This window comes from Triturus cristatus, chromosome 6 (assembly GCF_964204655.1).
Source record: "Triturus cristatus chromosome 6, aTriCri1.1, whole genome shotgun sequence".
NCBI lineage: Eukaryota > Metazoa > Chordata > Amphibia > Caudata > Salamandridae > Triturus > Triturus cristatus.
This window is the reverse complement of record NC_140589.1, coordinates 710,447,116-710,461,738: the sequence shown is the minus strand read 5'-3', so window position 1 is coordinate 710,461,738 and position 14,623 is coordinate 710,447,116. Positions and strand designations below refer to the sequence as shown.

At 43.5% G+C, this 14,623-nt stretch overlaps 1 protein-coding gene across 1 annotated transcript in view; it reads left to right on the top strand.

The window, feature by feature from the left end:
• Positions 1-14,623, top strand: part of LOC146817750 (uncharacterized) — a 746,064-nt gene that overhangs the window by 53,070 nt on the left and 678,371 nt on the right. The window contains exon 4 of the mRNA XM_085609232.1: positions 6,782-6,892. Coding sequence (XP_085465358.1) covers positions 6,782-6,892 — 111 coding nt within the window. The remainder of the gene's footprint in view (positions 1-6,781; positions 6,893-14,623) is intronic.

Here is a 14,623-nt window from a genome sequence, read left to right as displayed (position 1 = left end):
TCCTCCTCCCAGTGTCCCTTAGAGTTAGTCAAGATATACCTTATAGGCCTTTATTGGTACTTTTCGTACACAACAGCTGTAAGGAGATCTGCAATGAGAGACACCCTGCATCGTAGGATTGCATTTAAACTCCTCATTCTAGCCACGATGTAGCAGTTCAGCAAACTGGCACTATACACCAACTTACACAAGACTTTAGAAAAGGGACAAAAGCAGCTAATATTTTAGCAACAACCTGTTTATCAATCAACACTGATTAATTACAATGAATTCCGAACCTCTGGAATTGGACACATCGTTCTCTTTTCCCTTTTCTTCTTTTTAAACACAATAGCTGACATGATTTTATGGATAAAATTGCTTGATCTGTTTTTCCTTTTTGTAAACATAATTGCTGATATTGATTTTATTGACATCTCGATGATCTTTTTGTAATGGTTTTAATTAACTCCATACAATAAAAACTACTTACTTACCTTATACACCTTGTTAGCTTGCCTCATGTCTGTTTTTGAGACCTCCTTGATAAGGCTTCCTTTAGCGTTCCTACACTCTGTAGTCAAGTTAAAGAAATCATAAAAATGGTCCACTAATGATTGGTAGCTATCAATAGAACATTACATCAACTGATAACGTGAAGTATCATCTGGCTAAGATCCATAAATTAAAATAAAAAAAGCAAAAACCTATTTACAAGAGACCACCAGGTAATGGTATTAAATTAATTTATACAGCTGAAAATACCAAGGAGCATATTTACATGCCCCTGGCATCGCTGGTTCATCACTTTGTGATGCACCGGTGGTGCAATTTGGTGCTCCATATTTACAAGGAAGCATAAAGCCACCCTAAGTGGCTTTTCGTGTCCTTGTAAATACGTTCCTTTCTCACACAGCACTTTGCGTGAAAGGGGCGTTCCATGGGTGTTGCTGTGAGTGTTCCCACGCAACAACCAAGGATTCTGCATCATCTCCAGTTGGGCGAGAAATCGTAAACCTCGAAATGCGTCAGAATGCTACGCCTCCCCAGGGGAGGTGCAGGGAGGTGCAACAAAGGGAAATGTTTTCATTTTTTCTTCGTTGGTTCCTTATTCTATGTGTGCTGCAGTAGCACACATAGAAAGAGGAAAACACTTCTTGTGATTGTTTTTGTGCGGGAGGGTGTCCCTTCCTGCACAAAAACAATCATCGCTGCAACACAAGCACCCTTGCATAGTCGGCGCATGGCAGCCAATTGTGAGCACAGGGAAGAGTAAAAGGATCCTTCATATATTGTAAATAGGAGGTATCATTTGCTTCCAAAGTAACACAGCGCAGCACAGCCAAATGGCTTGCGGCACTGCGCTGTGTTAAGGCCCCATTTATTTAGTCACAAGATCAAAAACATGGCAATTCAATAGAAACGTATTTCCAGTAGGACTAAATAAAACGGAGCATTAACAGTGACTCTGGTCACTAGTTTGTGACCAGTTATAGTAGAATGTCTGAAACTATTTTCGATCACAAAAACCTCTGGCCACCAGTCAGCATGTGGTTGGGGTTGGACTGCTTGACCTCACCAGGCCACCATTCTCATCTTGCTGCCTTTCAACCTTACAGTCATGACTATCACGTATTTAACCACCCACTATTTCTATATGTAACTCATTTGAGTGCCAAGAAGTTTAACTATGTGAGTATGATTGCAGTCCAGTTATAAAACTGAACAAAGGGTCATCTTTGTGCTTGGGATCGATGGAGGTACTGTCTAAAGTTGGTTATTGCGTAGCTTATTTTTTCCAGGTCCAGTGTGCAAACCTGTGTAATAGAGTATTCATACGTGCCAGAGAGATTGCTGCTTCTGGGTGTAGTGTAGTCTCTTAATAATGAATGAAGGCCAGGTTTCTTGCTGTCTCCTTATCAGCACACACCTTGCAGTGCACCAGCGACAACTACACATGTAGTGGTAGGTTAGTATGCTTCACTATAGAATGTAAACTACGTAAGGCCCACTGGCCTAAATCTAGACACTGATTGGGCAGAGTGTACAAAGTCTTGTGGACGCAATTTCACATGCAGTTTGTGTCCATATTAAAAGAGGTCATGTAACCCTTTCTAGGGCTATCACCCGAGAGAAAAATATGAGTGGAAAATTCTTGTGCTCCTACCAAATTTCAACTGTAGCACCAACCACCTGCTACCTTCACATATGTAGAAGGCAGTGTATCTTGAAATAAGTTCTCTTATGTACTCCACACTAATCAGTATATCTAACTTCATTTTTCATCTAATTTACTTTCTTTGATCAAATCACTCTTATTCCACCTTGCACCATTGCCCCTCATGTTTCTAGATATCCAGTTTTTCCTAGTTGTGAGCGTTCTACCTAACGCTACAAATTACTTCATCCTCCCACAAAGGCATTTCTATACTAGGTAAGCAGGTATGAAGAGTTTTACTGCATACTCTTAAATTATGTTTCACCAGACTCAGATACCTCATTGCAGGTTCTGTCTCCTCCCATGCTCCCCTAGCAATGTTCTTCACAGATCCTTTTCCTCTAAACATGCTCCTCTAAAAAACCTATTTTGCTAGTGCATCCTTACAGACCATGATAGAAATTAAAATATGTGGCCAATCTTATGTTGGAAGGTCCTCTGAAGTTCCATAGATATTAGAGTAATGATGGTCTCCTGCAGATCATAGTCTCCTGTAAACAACCCTGGGCTGCAGTGCTCTTTCAACCATGGAAGTTTATGACGCTATCGACCTACTACTTTGTTCCCCAGAGTTCATACTTTGCTTGCAGTGTTGCAACCACAACTTCTTCCACAGTTTCTATGCTGTTTGTTTCCTTCTGTACACATTCCTTTGCTGAAATGCTCTGAGATCTGCAAACTCTTCATACCACCATATCAGCTGTCCTCTATAATGCTTTTTATACACCAGAGGCTCTCATATCTTTGAAGACACTGTCTGCGTCTTCAAATTGTATCCTTATGGTAAATAGCGTGCCTCACTCTGATACTCATGCTCCTCCTTGGTAAAGGCAGAAGGCCTCTGACTTAGGCCCAGCAGAATCTACATGTTGACCATCTTACACTGGGTCCAGAGGCTCTTGTTAGTGCATAGAAAGTGTCACAAATGATATAAAGATTTGGGGGGCCTCTTCTCAAACTACATTTTGTAGTACGTTTAGGGGTACTAAAGTTCGACTAAATTAAAACCTGAGAGTGTAAATCTCCACTTCCGCCTCTCATCCTTTCTATGGGAAGATTCTCACACTTGCATTTACTACTTAGTAGAAAATGTTAGAAAGAGTGGCTGAGAGGAGGGGCACACTTGCTACTAAATGTGAGGGGCTTAGGGAGGACTACTAATGTTTTTGTGTAAAAGGAACTTTTTTACTTTTCTGCATACTTTACGATAGAGAGACTCCACAGTCGTGGTGGAGATCTCCCTATCGTCAAGTATGAGGAAAATTAAAAAGTTTTTCAAACTTTATAATAAATAATTTTATGTTACATACTAATATCAAATATATGCAATTTTTTTTTTACAGCACTTGTAACTTCATTTTAAATTAAATGCTAATTTAGATATATGCTAAAGTAAATGAACTATATTATTTTAAGGTTTTAATTAAAAAAAATTCCACCTAAAGTAAAAAGATTTTTTTTTATTATTCATTAATAATAATTTAGTGTTGTATTGAACTATTAAAAAATAATACAATTATATTGTAATATAAAATGTTACATTTGTTTCTAAATTCATAAAGGTTATTGAAATAATTTATGATAAAAAAACAAATATGCCCACTTTTTATATAATTTTGTTAACATTAATTATATTTCTTTATTTTGTAACTATTTTAAGTAATTTTATTTAAAATTATTTCCCAACATTATTTTAAGTTGCAGAATCAGTGGTTGGCCATGTGTGGTGCCCGACTTTCTACAGTTTGTTTTGTTTTAGCAGTAGTAACTCATAAATTTGGAGTCACCCTATTTTTTTAGGGGATGGAGACTTGGGAGACTAAAGTTTTAAGCAACTTTACACTCAAATTTAGTGAGTTGCCAAAAGTAGTAAAGTTAGTCAACAGTGTAAGAGTAAATTGCACATGTAAATTGCTCACAAGTATATGTTAGCTTTGTGAATTGATCTATTGGTTGGAGTACAACTCTCAAAATATCATTGAAATGATTTTTTAACCTATTCTTGCTGTGACAAGACAAGCAATTTGTTCCTTAAAAACTAGTACTTTTAAAAACATTCTCTCACACACTGCCTGTAGGAAAGTAACCATTTTTGTCATGGTCACCTCCACTTTTTGCCTGGTAACTGATGTGATTTCGACTGGAAGTGCACTGGGTTCCTGCTAACCAGGTCCCCAGTGCCAGAGGTCTTTCCCAAAGCTGTACAATTGTTCCCCCAATTGGCAAAACCTTCAGCACCCTCTGTAAGTCCCTAGTAAATGGTACCCTTGGTGCAGAGAAAAGTGAAAACATGACATCTCACACATTCCTGTGTGTCATGTCTCCTAATGCTGCATGTAATATTTGTAAGCTACCCCATACAACAGGCCTGACAGACCTAAGCAAGGGTGCTGAATATTACATGTGAGAGCATACCTCCATGAGCAGCTATGGCCCTGTGCTGGTCAGTCCTATTAGTGCTAGTACAAGTGGCCATGGAAGCCATTTTAAAACATATGCTTGACGCTGGTGAAAACAAGTTCGCCAGCTACATGATGGCTTCACTGAGGATAGGGATGTCTGGTATCAAACATCTCAAATTGGTAAACCCATACTGGTTCCAGTGATGGATTTGCCAGTGCATGCACCTAGAGGGCACCTTAGAGGTGTCCCCTAAAAACCTACCAGCCTCTGGTGTGCCCCTTGACTGGTTTCTGGCAGCCTGCCACCTGAGACCCTGGTCTGACCTCCTAGGGGGAGAGTGTCTGCCCTCAGGAGGTCCAGAACAAAAGCCTGTCCAGGAAGAGGGTGTAACACCCGCTTCCACAGGATGACCTGCTGATTAGCCTTCCTAGGCCAGCAAGCTTCAAAGAGCTGCCTCCTTTGAAATGCAAATCTGGCTCCCCCTCACACAGAGGAAGCCAACCCCATGTCCAGATGCCCCTTTAGCACCTGGACAGGTGGGAAAATTAGCTAGTCATGTAGGCGTGCCACCCCCAGGCTAGTACCACCACTGGGGTGGGCAAAACTGAGGTGGATAAGATTTTTCAGAAGTAGCCATCTTTGTGATGGCATACTTAGAAATTCTGGAAAACGGTTATGCCCACTTCCAACAGGAAGTGGTCATATAGGGGGCGTAGTGACCCCAAGGGTCAGTAGTCCATTGGCTACTACCCTATACTCCCCTAACACAGCTAAATTCAGTATTTAGGGACACACCTGGTACCAGAAGAGCAGATCATGATGACCTGAAGAAAGAAGACAGACAAGAAGAGCCAACCTCCAGAGGGACATCAGATCTGTCCCCTGCATCCTGCAGACAGCCAAAGTAAGACCAAGAGGACGCCGCCCCCCCAAAACCCGATGCCGCGAAGCACCACTGCACCCGAGCCCCCGAGCCCCTGTTGAAGTGGGCCAACGGTATCAGCGTGGTGCCCAAGCCCTCAAGGTACCGAGTCCACTGTGGAGTGACTGCTCGTGACCTCCACAACATCGCCTGCAGCCTCTGTTGGCAGCCCCCTCAACCGTGAGTGTTGTCAGACAGACAAACCCGACACCCCAAAGACCCTCTGCACCCGGACACCCTGTCCTGTAGAGGACCAAAGGTGTGTCCATGTCCCCCGAACATCGGAGGAACCAAAGCCACTCATTTGTTTCACCAGACTGGTCACAGAGTGCCCTCCTGCAGCCTTTTTCTACTGCGACCGTTCTCCACAGGATAACATTGGGTACCTGACGCTGTTTGGCACCTCCGCACCCAGCTGCCCTAGTGCCGCTTGTGATGTTCCTCTGGTGCTGCCTTGGACCTTGCCCACCACTCACCTTAACTCCTGGAGAAGGGTCCCATAAGTTGCTGACAATAACCGATAAACCACATATGGTTTTTCTCCCATTGGTTAACATTGCAGAGCTCAGATATTGCACGGTGTCGACTTTTTGAACAGAAACAAATTCCTATTTAAAAACGTACTTACCTGAACGATTTTCTTCTGATGCCTAAACATATATAAAGATACTTGCTATATTTATAAATTGGTATGGATCTTCTTCTCGAGTCGTGTCTCATTTGTTGACCATTGTGTGTATTTTCAGATGTCTTGGTCTCCTCTGTGTTAAGCCTAGGGCTGCAAGACCACACTACCCCCTACCAGAGCACTTTGGGATTGCCATAGCAATCCCTGCCCACTCATAAGGAAACCCCTGGAATCTTTACACAATATATTTCCTTTTGATATATTATATAAAGAGCCAGCTTCCTACACTACCCCAGAATCATTTCCAGTCCTGGATATGGTATTGAATGTGGAATAGGGGTTGCGAACAATTAAAGCTATTCCTTCTTGACTGCAGGTCATCAGACGATTGTCTAGGCCTTCTAGAGGCACTGATCAATGCTGTGTAGTGGGTTACACGGTTGTTGTGAAGTAGGATTAGTTAAGGTACCATTCTTTTTTCCATATGATTGTGCCAAAATGCAAACTCTCATTCATAATCAGAATTGTAAACATAGGGTCTCTGTGTGTTTTTTTAAAATAAAGGGGCAATGGTGCTTGTTGCTGGGTCGTCGGTAGGTCCCAGTGTTTGATGAATACTCTTTGTTTACAGGTGGCAGAGGCAAAGTCTCTTATTGTTCAGGCAGACGTTATGCAGCGAGAGCTAGAAAGCTGTCTGAGAAGAGAGTATGCAGTGGAAAATGTGCCACTTTTACTGCACCAGGTATGTTCACACATGTTATTTTGCTAATAAATGAAATATAAAACTCTTGTCCTCAGCTTTATCATATAAGATCATTTCCTCCATGTTATTACTTTACTGTGTGCATAAAACAGTGAGAGGCCTTGAGGATAGGCCCCTGAAATTTCAGTTTAAAAAAAAAAATAAGTCAGTCTTACATTCATGCAAATATTTGGGAATAGCTGAAGTAAAATGCTGTGAAAGAATTTCCCTGTCTACATGCATTGAATTGGAAGACATTTTAAGCAAAAGAAAGCTAAAATAAAGCTTTATTTTCAGCTTTGAAAATTGTTAGCCTTACACCGAAATTAAGTGTATTCGGATCTATGAATTTAACTGTTTTTGGATGTTCCTGGAACATCTTTTGAGGTTGCTGTTTTGTCCATGTTCTCTTCAACACTTCTTGCTTTTCATGGCTGAGAGTTCCCAATAGTAGTCTCTGAAACTCATTGATTAGTGCAAGTGTACAGTTCAGTGGCAGCTCCTTCGCTAAGGCAGAGGAGCATTGCCTCACTGCTGCTGTGCAGCAGTAAAAGAAAGGAAAAATAAAATGATGATAACGCAATGTTATTTTCATTTTATTCTTCTCTGCTGTGGCAGCATGAGGACGGGAGAAGTGGTGGCTGCCACAATAAAGAGGTGGTGAGGCAGGAGGTGGGGGCACGGGGGAGCGCGCGTGTTGGTATTTAATAATGCATTAAAAAAAAAAAACATTTACGTGGAGCTGCTGCCCACCTCCCACATTGGGCTCAGCCTCGTCCTTCCTGGTCCCTGCAAGCACTGGGGCTGCGTCACGAACTCTCTGCAATCCCCGCGCTGCTCTCATGTGAGAGCAGCACAGGGATTGGTCTGAGAGGGCTGGAAAGGCGCTCCACGAAGACCAGGGAGTCTGTGGGGGTTTCTCCAGCCCGGCTGTTCAATGCAGCCGGGCTGGAGAAACCTAAGTGAGCATGTGTGTTTTGGTCAGCCTGAGACAGCCGGCCAAACACATATGCACTCTGAGCGAGTGCACATAGCACTCATTCTTCCCATGCCCCACCCCTCCCTGCGCAAGCAGGCTCCGAGCCGGCAAACGAAAAATAAAACAATAACTTTGTTTTATTTTTCATGTGCTGGCTTTGAGCCAGGCAGTGGAGCGACGCTCCTATGTTATTACGTAGGAGCCACTTCGGAAGTCAGACCAATCTTTGTAGAATTAAAAGGTTTATGGATTTCTTCGCGCCCCCACCATAGACAGTGTTGTCATCAATGATGTCTGCTCAAAAGCTGCAGTGATGTTATCAGTGATGTTGTAGATCATACCATGAGTGATGTAATTTGTGGGGTAATTAGCAGTGCATAGCGAGGGCACGATTTACATTTACTTGAAATAACTATAACTCGTGAATTGCAGTGGTTTTGTTAGTTTATAATGGTATGTTTTAACTGACATCTGCCTAACTATAACAGCTCTTTAACCTTTGATTTTTTCAGGGAATTCCTAAGTTTGTTTTTTAGTGCAAAGCAAGTTATTATTGCCATACTAAACTATAATGTCATTTAAACTTTTGTTTTTTTACCGTAAAGTAATATTTTACTACCATATGAAACACCAATATTTGGCCGTGCATGGCGCAAGGTTGGACGCAAGGTCTGGCATCTTGCTGGACCCGGTGTCCAACTTATCGGGGCAACCTCACCCTACACATGGCCTTTGGCCGTGTGCAGTTGGCTGCAGGGCCTGGTCTGTGGCCAGGCCCTGCATCCAACCCCTTGCAGGCAAGCAACACCATGCCACACACGGCAAGGCCCAGCATCACCCCTACAAGCAGCCTACCTCCCGTAGTAAAATGCCTTCCAGCATGCGCATGTCTTTGTTCCTAGGCACTTGTGGCCCCAGCTGCCAACAATCATCTGTGCCAGCAGAAACGGGCATGTTTGTTATTACATATGTGCCCTAATGTCCACCTGTTGCACCCACAGTTCCCTTTTTGTTGGGGGCCATAGAGAGAGCCTGGGGCAGCCAGCCCTTTTAATTGTAGGTGGAGGCCTCCAATACCCACCCGGGGCACCAACAATGTTAACCAGGTTGGGGGAGCCCAAGCGCCCCTGCTGCCCCAGCTAGCTCCCCAGCCAGCAACATACTGAGTGCTAGCAAGAGCCGGCACCTTTGCCTTTGTTCCTGTCTGGGAAGGTGCAGCATTTATTTACTGCTCTCGCCAGGTAGTCGCAAAGTTTTGTTCCATGCCTGGAAAAGTGCAGGCAGGGTATGCCCACACCCTCCCGGGCTGAGAACCACAGTGTCTCTGGGATATTGTAAAGTTTTGTGCCCTTGGGGATGGGGTCCCCGTGATTTCAAGAGGCTCAGGGAGAGTTCTGCATGGACCCTCCCCTTTTATTATAATTCAAGGGGCCTCTAGAGGGTCAGGGAGGGGCACACCTTTTCCCCTTTGTATTGAATGGCGGGCCACGTGGTATGGGTTTCCCAGGGCCACAATTGGATTGGGGCCCCACACACGCCCTCCTCTCCAAATAAAATAAATATATATATTATATACCCCAGCTCACCATGGGAGGGTCATAGTAATAAAAAATAAAAAAAATTGGCAGCCTTTTTTCTTGCAGCGCTCCCGCAGAAATATCTCGCAATTGTGACAAAAAAACACAATTTTGTTTAATTTTGACGCCGGGGGGGGGGCCAAGGGGGCAGGGTATCCCTACCCTGCCCCTTTATATATTTTTTTAGCATTTACAGGAAAAGGGACTAAGTCCCCGAGTTCCATAATGGCCACGCAACATTGTTGTTCATGTTGCTTTCAGCAAATCAGAGTGCTTGTTCCCACTCGACCCTCAACCCCACAAGAGCAAACTAGCCCAAGGGAAATAATCACCTGTGGCTAATCAGAATGCTCTGTTATGAAGTTGTGTTTGCGACACTCTTGCAAGAGTCTCGTGAACTGAACCCTCCAAGGATCTTATTACATTTAGGGTGAACTTTCCCTATTTGCGAAATGGCACACCTTCAACAAGATGTGTGACAGCCGCAAACCGGGAAAGTGTGCGGTAATTGGTTGAATGCACTTCCCTTAGGGCAGCCGCTAACTCGTGCTGTCCTGGGTGCAGCACATTCACGTGAAATATTGAGCAGCTTCTTCAGAGCCGCTCTGTGTTTAACTGTGCAAGCAGCACCCACTTGCACTGTAAAGAGGAGAGAGAAATCCCCTTGCAGGCAGGTGCATGAGTGAATGCACCCACCTGCAAAGGGATGTCTGGGGGGGTCCATAAGATCTCCTTGACCCCCCTCCAGAGGGCTGCCATCAGGGGACGCACTGACAGTGCGCCACCTTTTTGTGGTGACCGGTCAGTGGGACTCCTGACAGCTTCTTTACCTGTGTGTCCACACTCATCATACTGCACGGGCTCAGAGGTAAAGAGATTCTCTCATTTGCATGGGGTCATGCCCCTATGAAAATAAGGGAACGCCTTCTTCAGATAGCGCTGGCACAACATATGTGCCAATGCTATTTATATTACAAAAGGGGCCACCAAAGTGCCCAAGATGTGCACAAAGCGGATGCAAATGCCCATTGCTCACCCGGGGTACTTCTGTAATAAGGGCCCAGATATACAAATGTTTTTGTACCTTACTCTCTCAAAAACTACTAAACTAATTGACACCAAATTACAAAAAACATGCTTTCAGAACAAGATCTAGCTTCCTGCCAAATTTGGTCTAATTCTGTTCAGTAGTTTTGGCTGTAGCGCTGTTCAAAACAAACATCTCTGCGGAAATTGCATGGGGAAAACCTGTTTTGTGACCCCTCTTTTTATCGGCCATCGCTCGATGGATCACCACAAAACTTCCCATGAAGGAGTTTAGTGAAAAAGAGCACTTTTAAAAAAAGTTTGGAAAGATTTGTCAAACAGCACCTAAGTTCCAAAATTATTATCAAATTAACAAAGGCATTTCTTATGTAAACACAGACCAAACTAGAACTACCAAGTGGCTATATATATATATATATATATATATATATATATATATATATATATATATATATATATATATATATATATATATATATATATATATTCACTTAAAAAACCATAGGTTTCACACATGTTATAGTTAGGTGGACATTTCACTCGTAAAAAACCAATGAAATTCCCCCTTATAGTTAGTTCAGATAACTATAACTCGCGCGCCCACAATCCACTGCTCATGACATCACATATTACATCACTCATGACATGGTCAGTGGCATCACTCATGACATCATGCTTGTGATAGAGTTGCGGTCGCGCGAGTTATAGTTATCTGAACTAACTATAACAGGGGAATTTCATTGGTTTTTTACGAGTGAAATGTCCACCTAACTATAACATGTGTGAAACCTATGGTTTTTTAAGTGAATTTGCAAGGTTTTTTAAATGCTAATTCCGAAGTATAACGTGTGTGAAACCTATGGTTTTTTAAGTGAATTTGTACGGTTTTTTAAATGCTAAGTTATGTATATATTATTATTTTTTTCAAATTTTTTTCACCGTGCGCGCACCTCGTGATATTTTTTTAAAATAATTAAAATGTTTTTTCACCCTTCGGGGTCCTTTAGGGACCCCCTGGCAAAGGCTAGGGGGTCAGGAACTCTCTACCCTGCCCCCTTTTCACGTTCGCCACCTCTCTTTTTCACTCTCGCACCCAAAACAAACAAAATGGCGGCCGACACTTCCTGATTTCGACCGATTCGAACGTTGACTTACATGAAGAGTACACCCACTTAGGGATAATTGAGACTCGTTTCCAGGACTACGTTTCCCAATATGCAAATCGGCCAAAACAGCGTGAGCCAGGCCCACTAGGGGGCCATATATCAAATAAAAGAGGCAAACAAACGGAAAACGAGTCAGTACTTCATTTGAAAACAGCCCATGAAGAAGAGTCTGTGTGACTTGAAACGCGTTGGCAAAATGAAATGAAAACCGGGAAACTGGTGGCGAGTGCATAACAGAAGTCTGGAGGGACGGTGAGCTGTGTGTTCCTTCCTAAAGCTTTCTGGCAATTTGGAGATTACATGACTACACGGCCGCCTGAGCCGTGGGGAAGAGAACCATCCCAGGGGAGGCTGTGATCGGGAACTGTTTCCCGGTCAATTACAGTACAGCAAGCCAATGATAATCACGCACTTGCACTAAGTGACTGGACCTTACAATAAGGAGGAACAATTGTTTTTATATCAAATGAAGAGTACACCCACTTAGGGATAATTGAGACTCGTTTCCAGGACTACGTTTCCCAATATGCAAATCGGCCAAAACAGCGTGAGCCAGGCCCACTAGGGGGCCATATATCAAATAAAAGAGGCAAACAAACGGAAAACGAGTCAGTACTTCATTTGTAAACAGCCCATGAAGAAGAGTCTGTGTGACTTGAAACGCGTTGGCAAAATGAAATGAAAACCGGGAAACTGGTGGCGAGTGCATAACAGAAGTCTGGAGGGACGGTGAGCTGTGTGTTCCTTCCTAAAGCTTTCTGGCAATTTGGAGATTACATGACTACACGGCCGCCTGAGCCGTGGGGAAGAGAACCATCCCAGGGGAGGCTGTGATCGGGAACTGTTTCCCGGTCAATTACAGTACAGCAAGCCAATGATAATCACGCACTTGCACTAAGTGACTGGACCTTACAATAAGGAGGAACAATTGTTTTTATATCAAATGAAGAGTACACCCACTTAGGGATAATTGAGACTCGTTTCCAGGACTACGTTTCCCAATATGCAAATCGGCCAAAACAGCGTGAGCCAGGCCCACTAGGGGGCCATATATCAAATAAAAGAGGCAAACAAACGGAAAACGAGTCAGTACTTCATTTGAAAACAGCCCATGAAGAAGAGTCTGTGTGACTTGAAACGCGTTGGCAAAATGAAATGAAAACCGGGAAACTGGTGGCGAGTGCATAACAGAAGTCTGGAGGGACGGTGAGCTGTGTGTTCCTTCCTAAAGCTTTCTGGCAATTTGGAGATTACATGACTACACGGCCGCCTGAGCCGTGGGGAAGAGAACCATCCCAGGGGAGGCTGTGATCGGGAACTGTTTCCCGGTCAATTACAGTACAGCAAGCCAATGATAATCACGCACTTGCACTAAGTGACTGGACCTTACAATAAGGAGGAACAATTGTTTTTATATCAAATGAAGAGTACACCCACTTAGGGATAATTGAGACTCGTTTCCAGGACTACGTTTCCCAATATGCAAATCGGCCAAAACAGCGTGAGCCAGGCCCACTAGGGGGCCATATATCAAATAAAAGAGGCAAACAAACGGAAAACGAGTCAGTACTTCATTTGAAAACAGCCCATGAAGAAGAGTCTGTGTGACTTGAAACGCGTTGGCAAAATGAAATGAAAACCGGGAAACTGGTGGCGAGTGCATAACAGAAGTCTGGAGGGACGGTGAGCTGTGTGTTCCTTCCTAAAGCTTTCTGGCAATTTGGAGATTATATATATATATATATATATATATATATATATATATTACCTACTGGCGGTCGCCAGTAGGTAGTTATAGTTAGGACCACGTTTCCATAGGAAATCCGCAACATTCTATTTTGAATAACTTTTGCGCCGGTCGACGAATCCTCGCGAATTTTTCAAAATAGGTGGGGCGCTACGCTCCGCTCCTTCCCTGAAAGTCTCGGGGGGATTCGTCAAGCGGGGGCTGAGATAAAAGGGGGGTCCCAAAACGCGTTTTTCCCATGCATTTTTCCATAGGACCTTTAGACAGGGCTACAGCCCGAACGGCTGAACAGAATTACTAGAAATTTGGCAGAGAGGTAGTCCTCAGGTCAAGGAAGTGCCTTTTGTAGGTTTGGTGTAAATCTGTTCAGTAGATTCTGAGAAAATAGCCTTTAAATCAATATATATATCTGAGCCAGCTTACGGTGCGCTTACGGTACGCTTACCGTACGTGTACGGTGGCGTGCGCGAGCGCGATTCTGATTGGCTCTTAGATCTTAGTAAACATTCGAATCCGTCGAAACCAGGAAGCTGCGGCCGCCATTTTCTCTCTCGCACTCTGAGTGGGGCAGCATAAATGAAGCCCAAAAATGTGTAAAGGGGCAGTATATTGAGATAATAATCACCCAGCAGTGATATACGGGCCCCCAAATAACCCCCAAGGCCCAAAAAAAAATTTTTTTTTTTTTTGAAAAATCACCGATTACGCTTACCGTACGCGTACAGTAAAAATTTGGCAAAAAAAAAAATTATCCACACTCTCCCCACCCCATGTGCAAATTGTGCCCAAAGGGCACCATTTGTGCATGGCATATCAGTCAAACGAAAATAATAAACAAAACATTTCAAAACGATGCGCATAATATGTCCCCCATGTGCGCACGGTGCGCGAAGCGCATCGTGCGTACATGGCCCATCCCGCATAATGTGGGCACGCGGTGCGCGCAGCGCACCGCGTGACCACCGTGCGTGCATGGCAGTAACTGCGTAAAGTGGGCGCGCGGTGCGCGCACGTAACGAACTGCGTTAACTGGGCGCGCACGCCACGAATGGCGTAAAGTAAGTTAGCATTTAAAAAACCGTACAAATTCACTGAAAAAACCATAGGTTTCACACACGTTATAGTTAGGAATTAGCATTTAAAAAACCTTGCAAATTCACTGAAAAAACCATAGGTTTCACACATGTTATAGTTAGCTGTACATTTTACTGATAA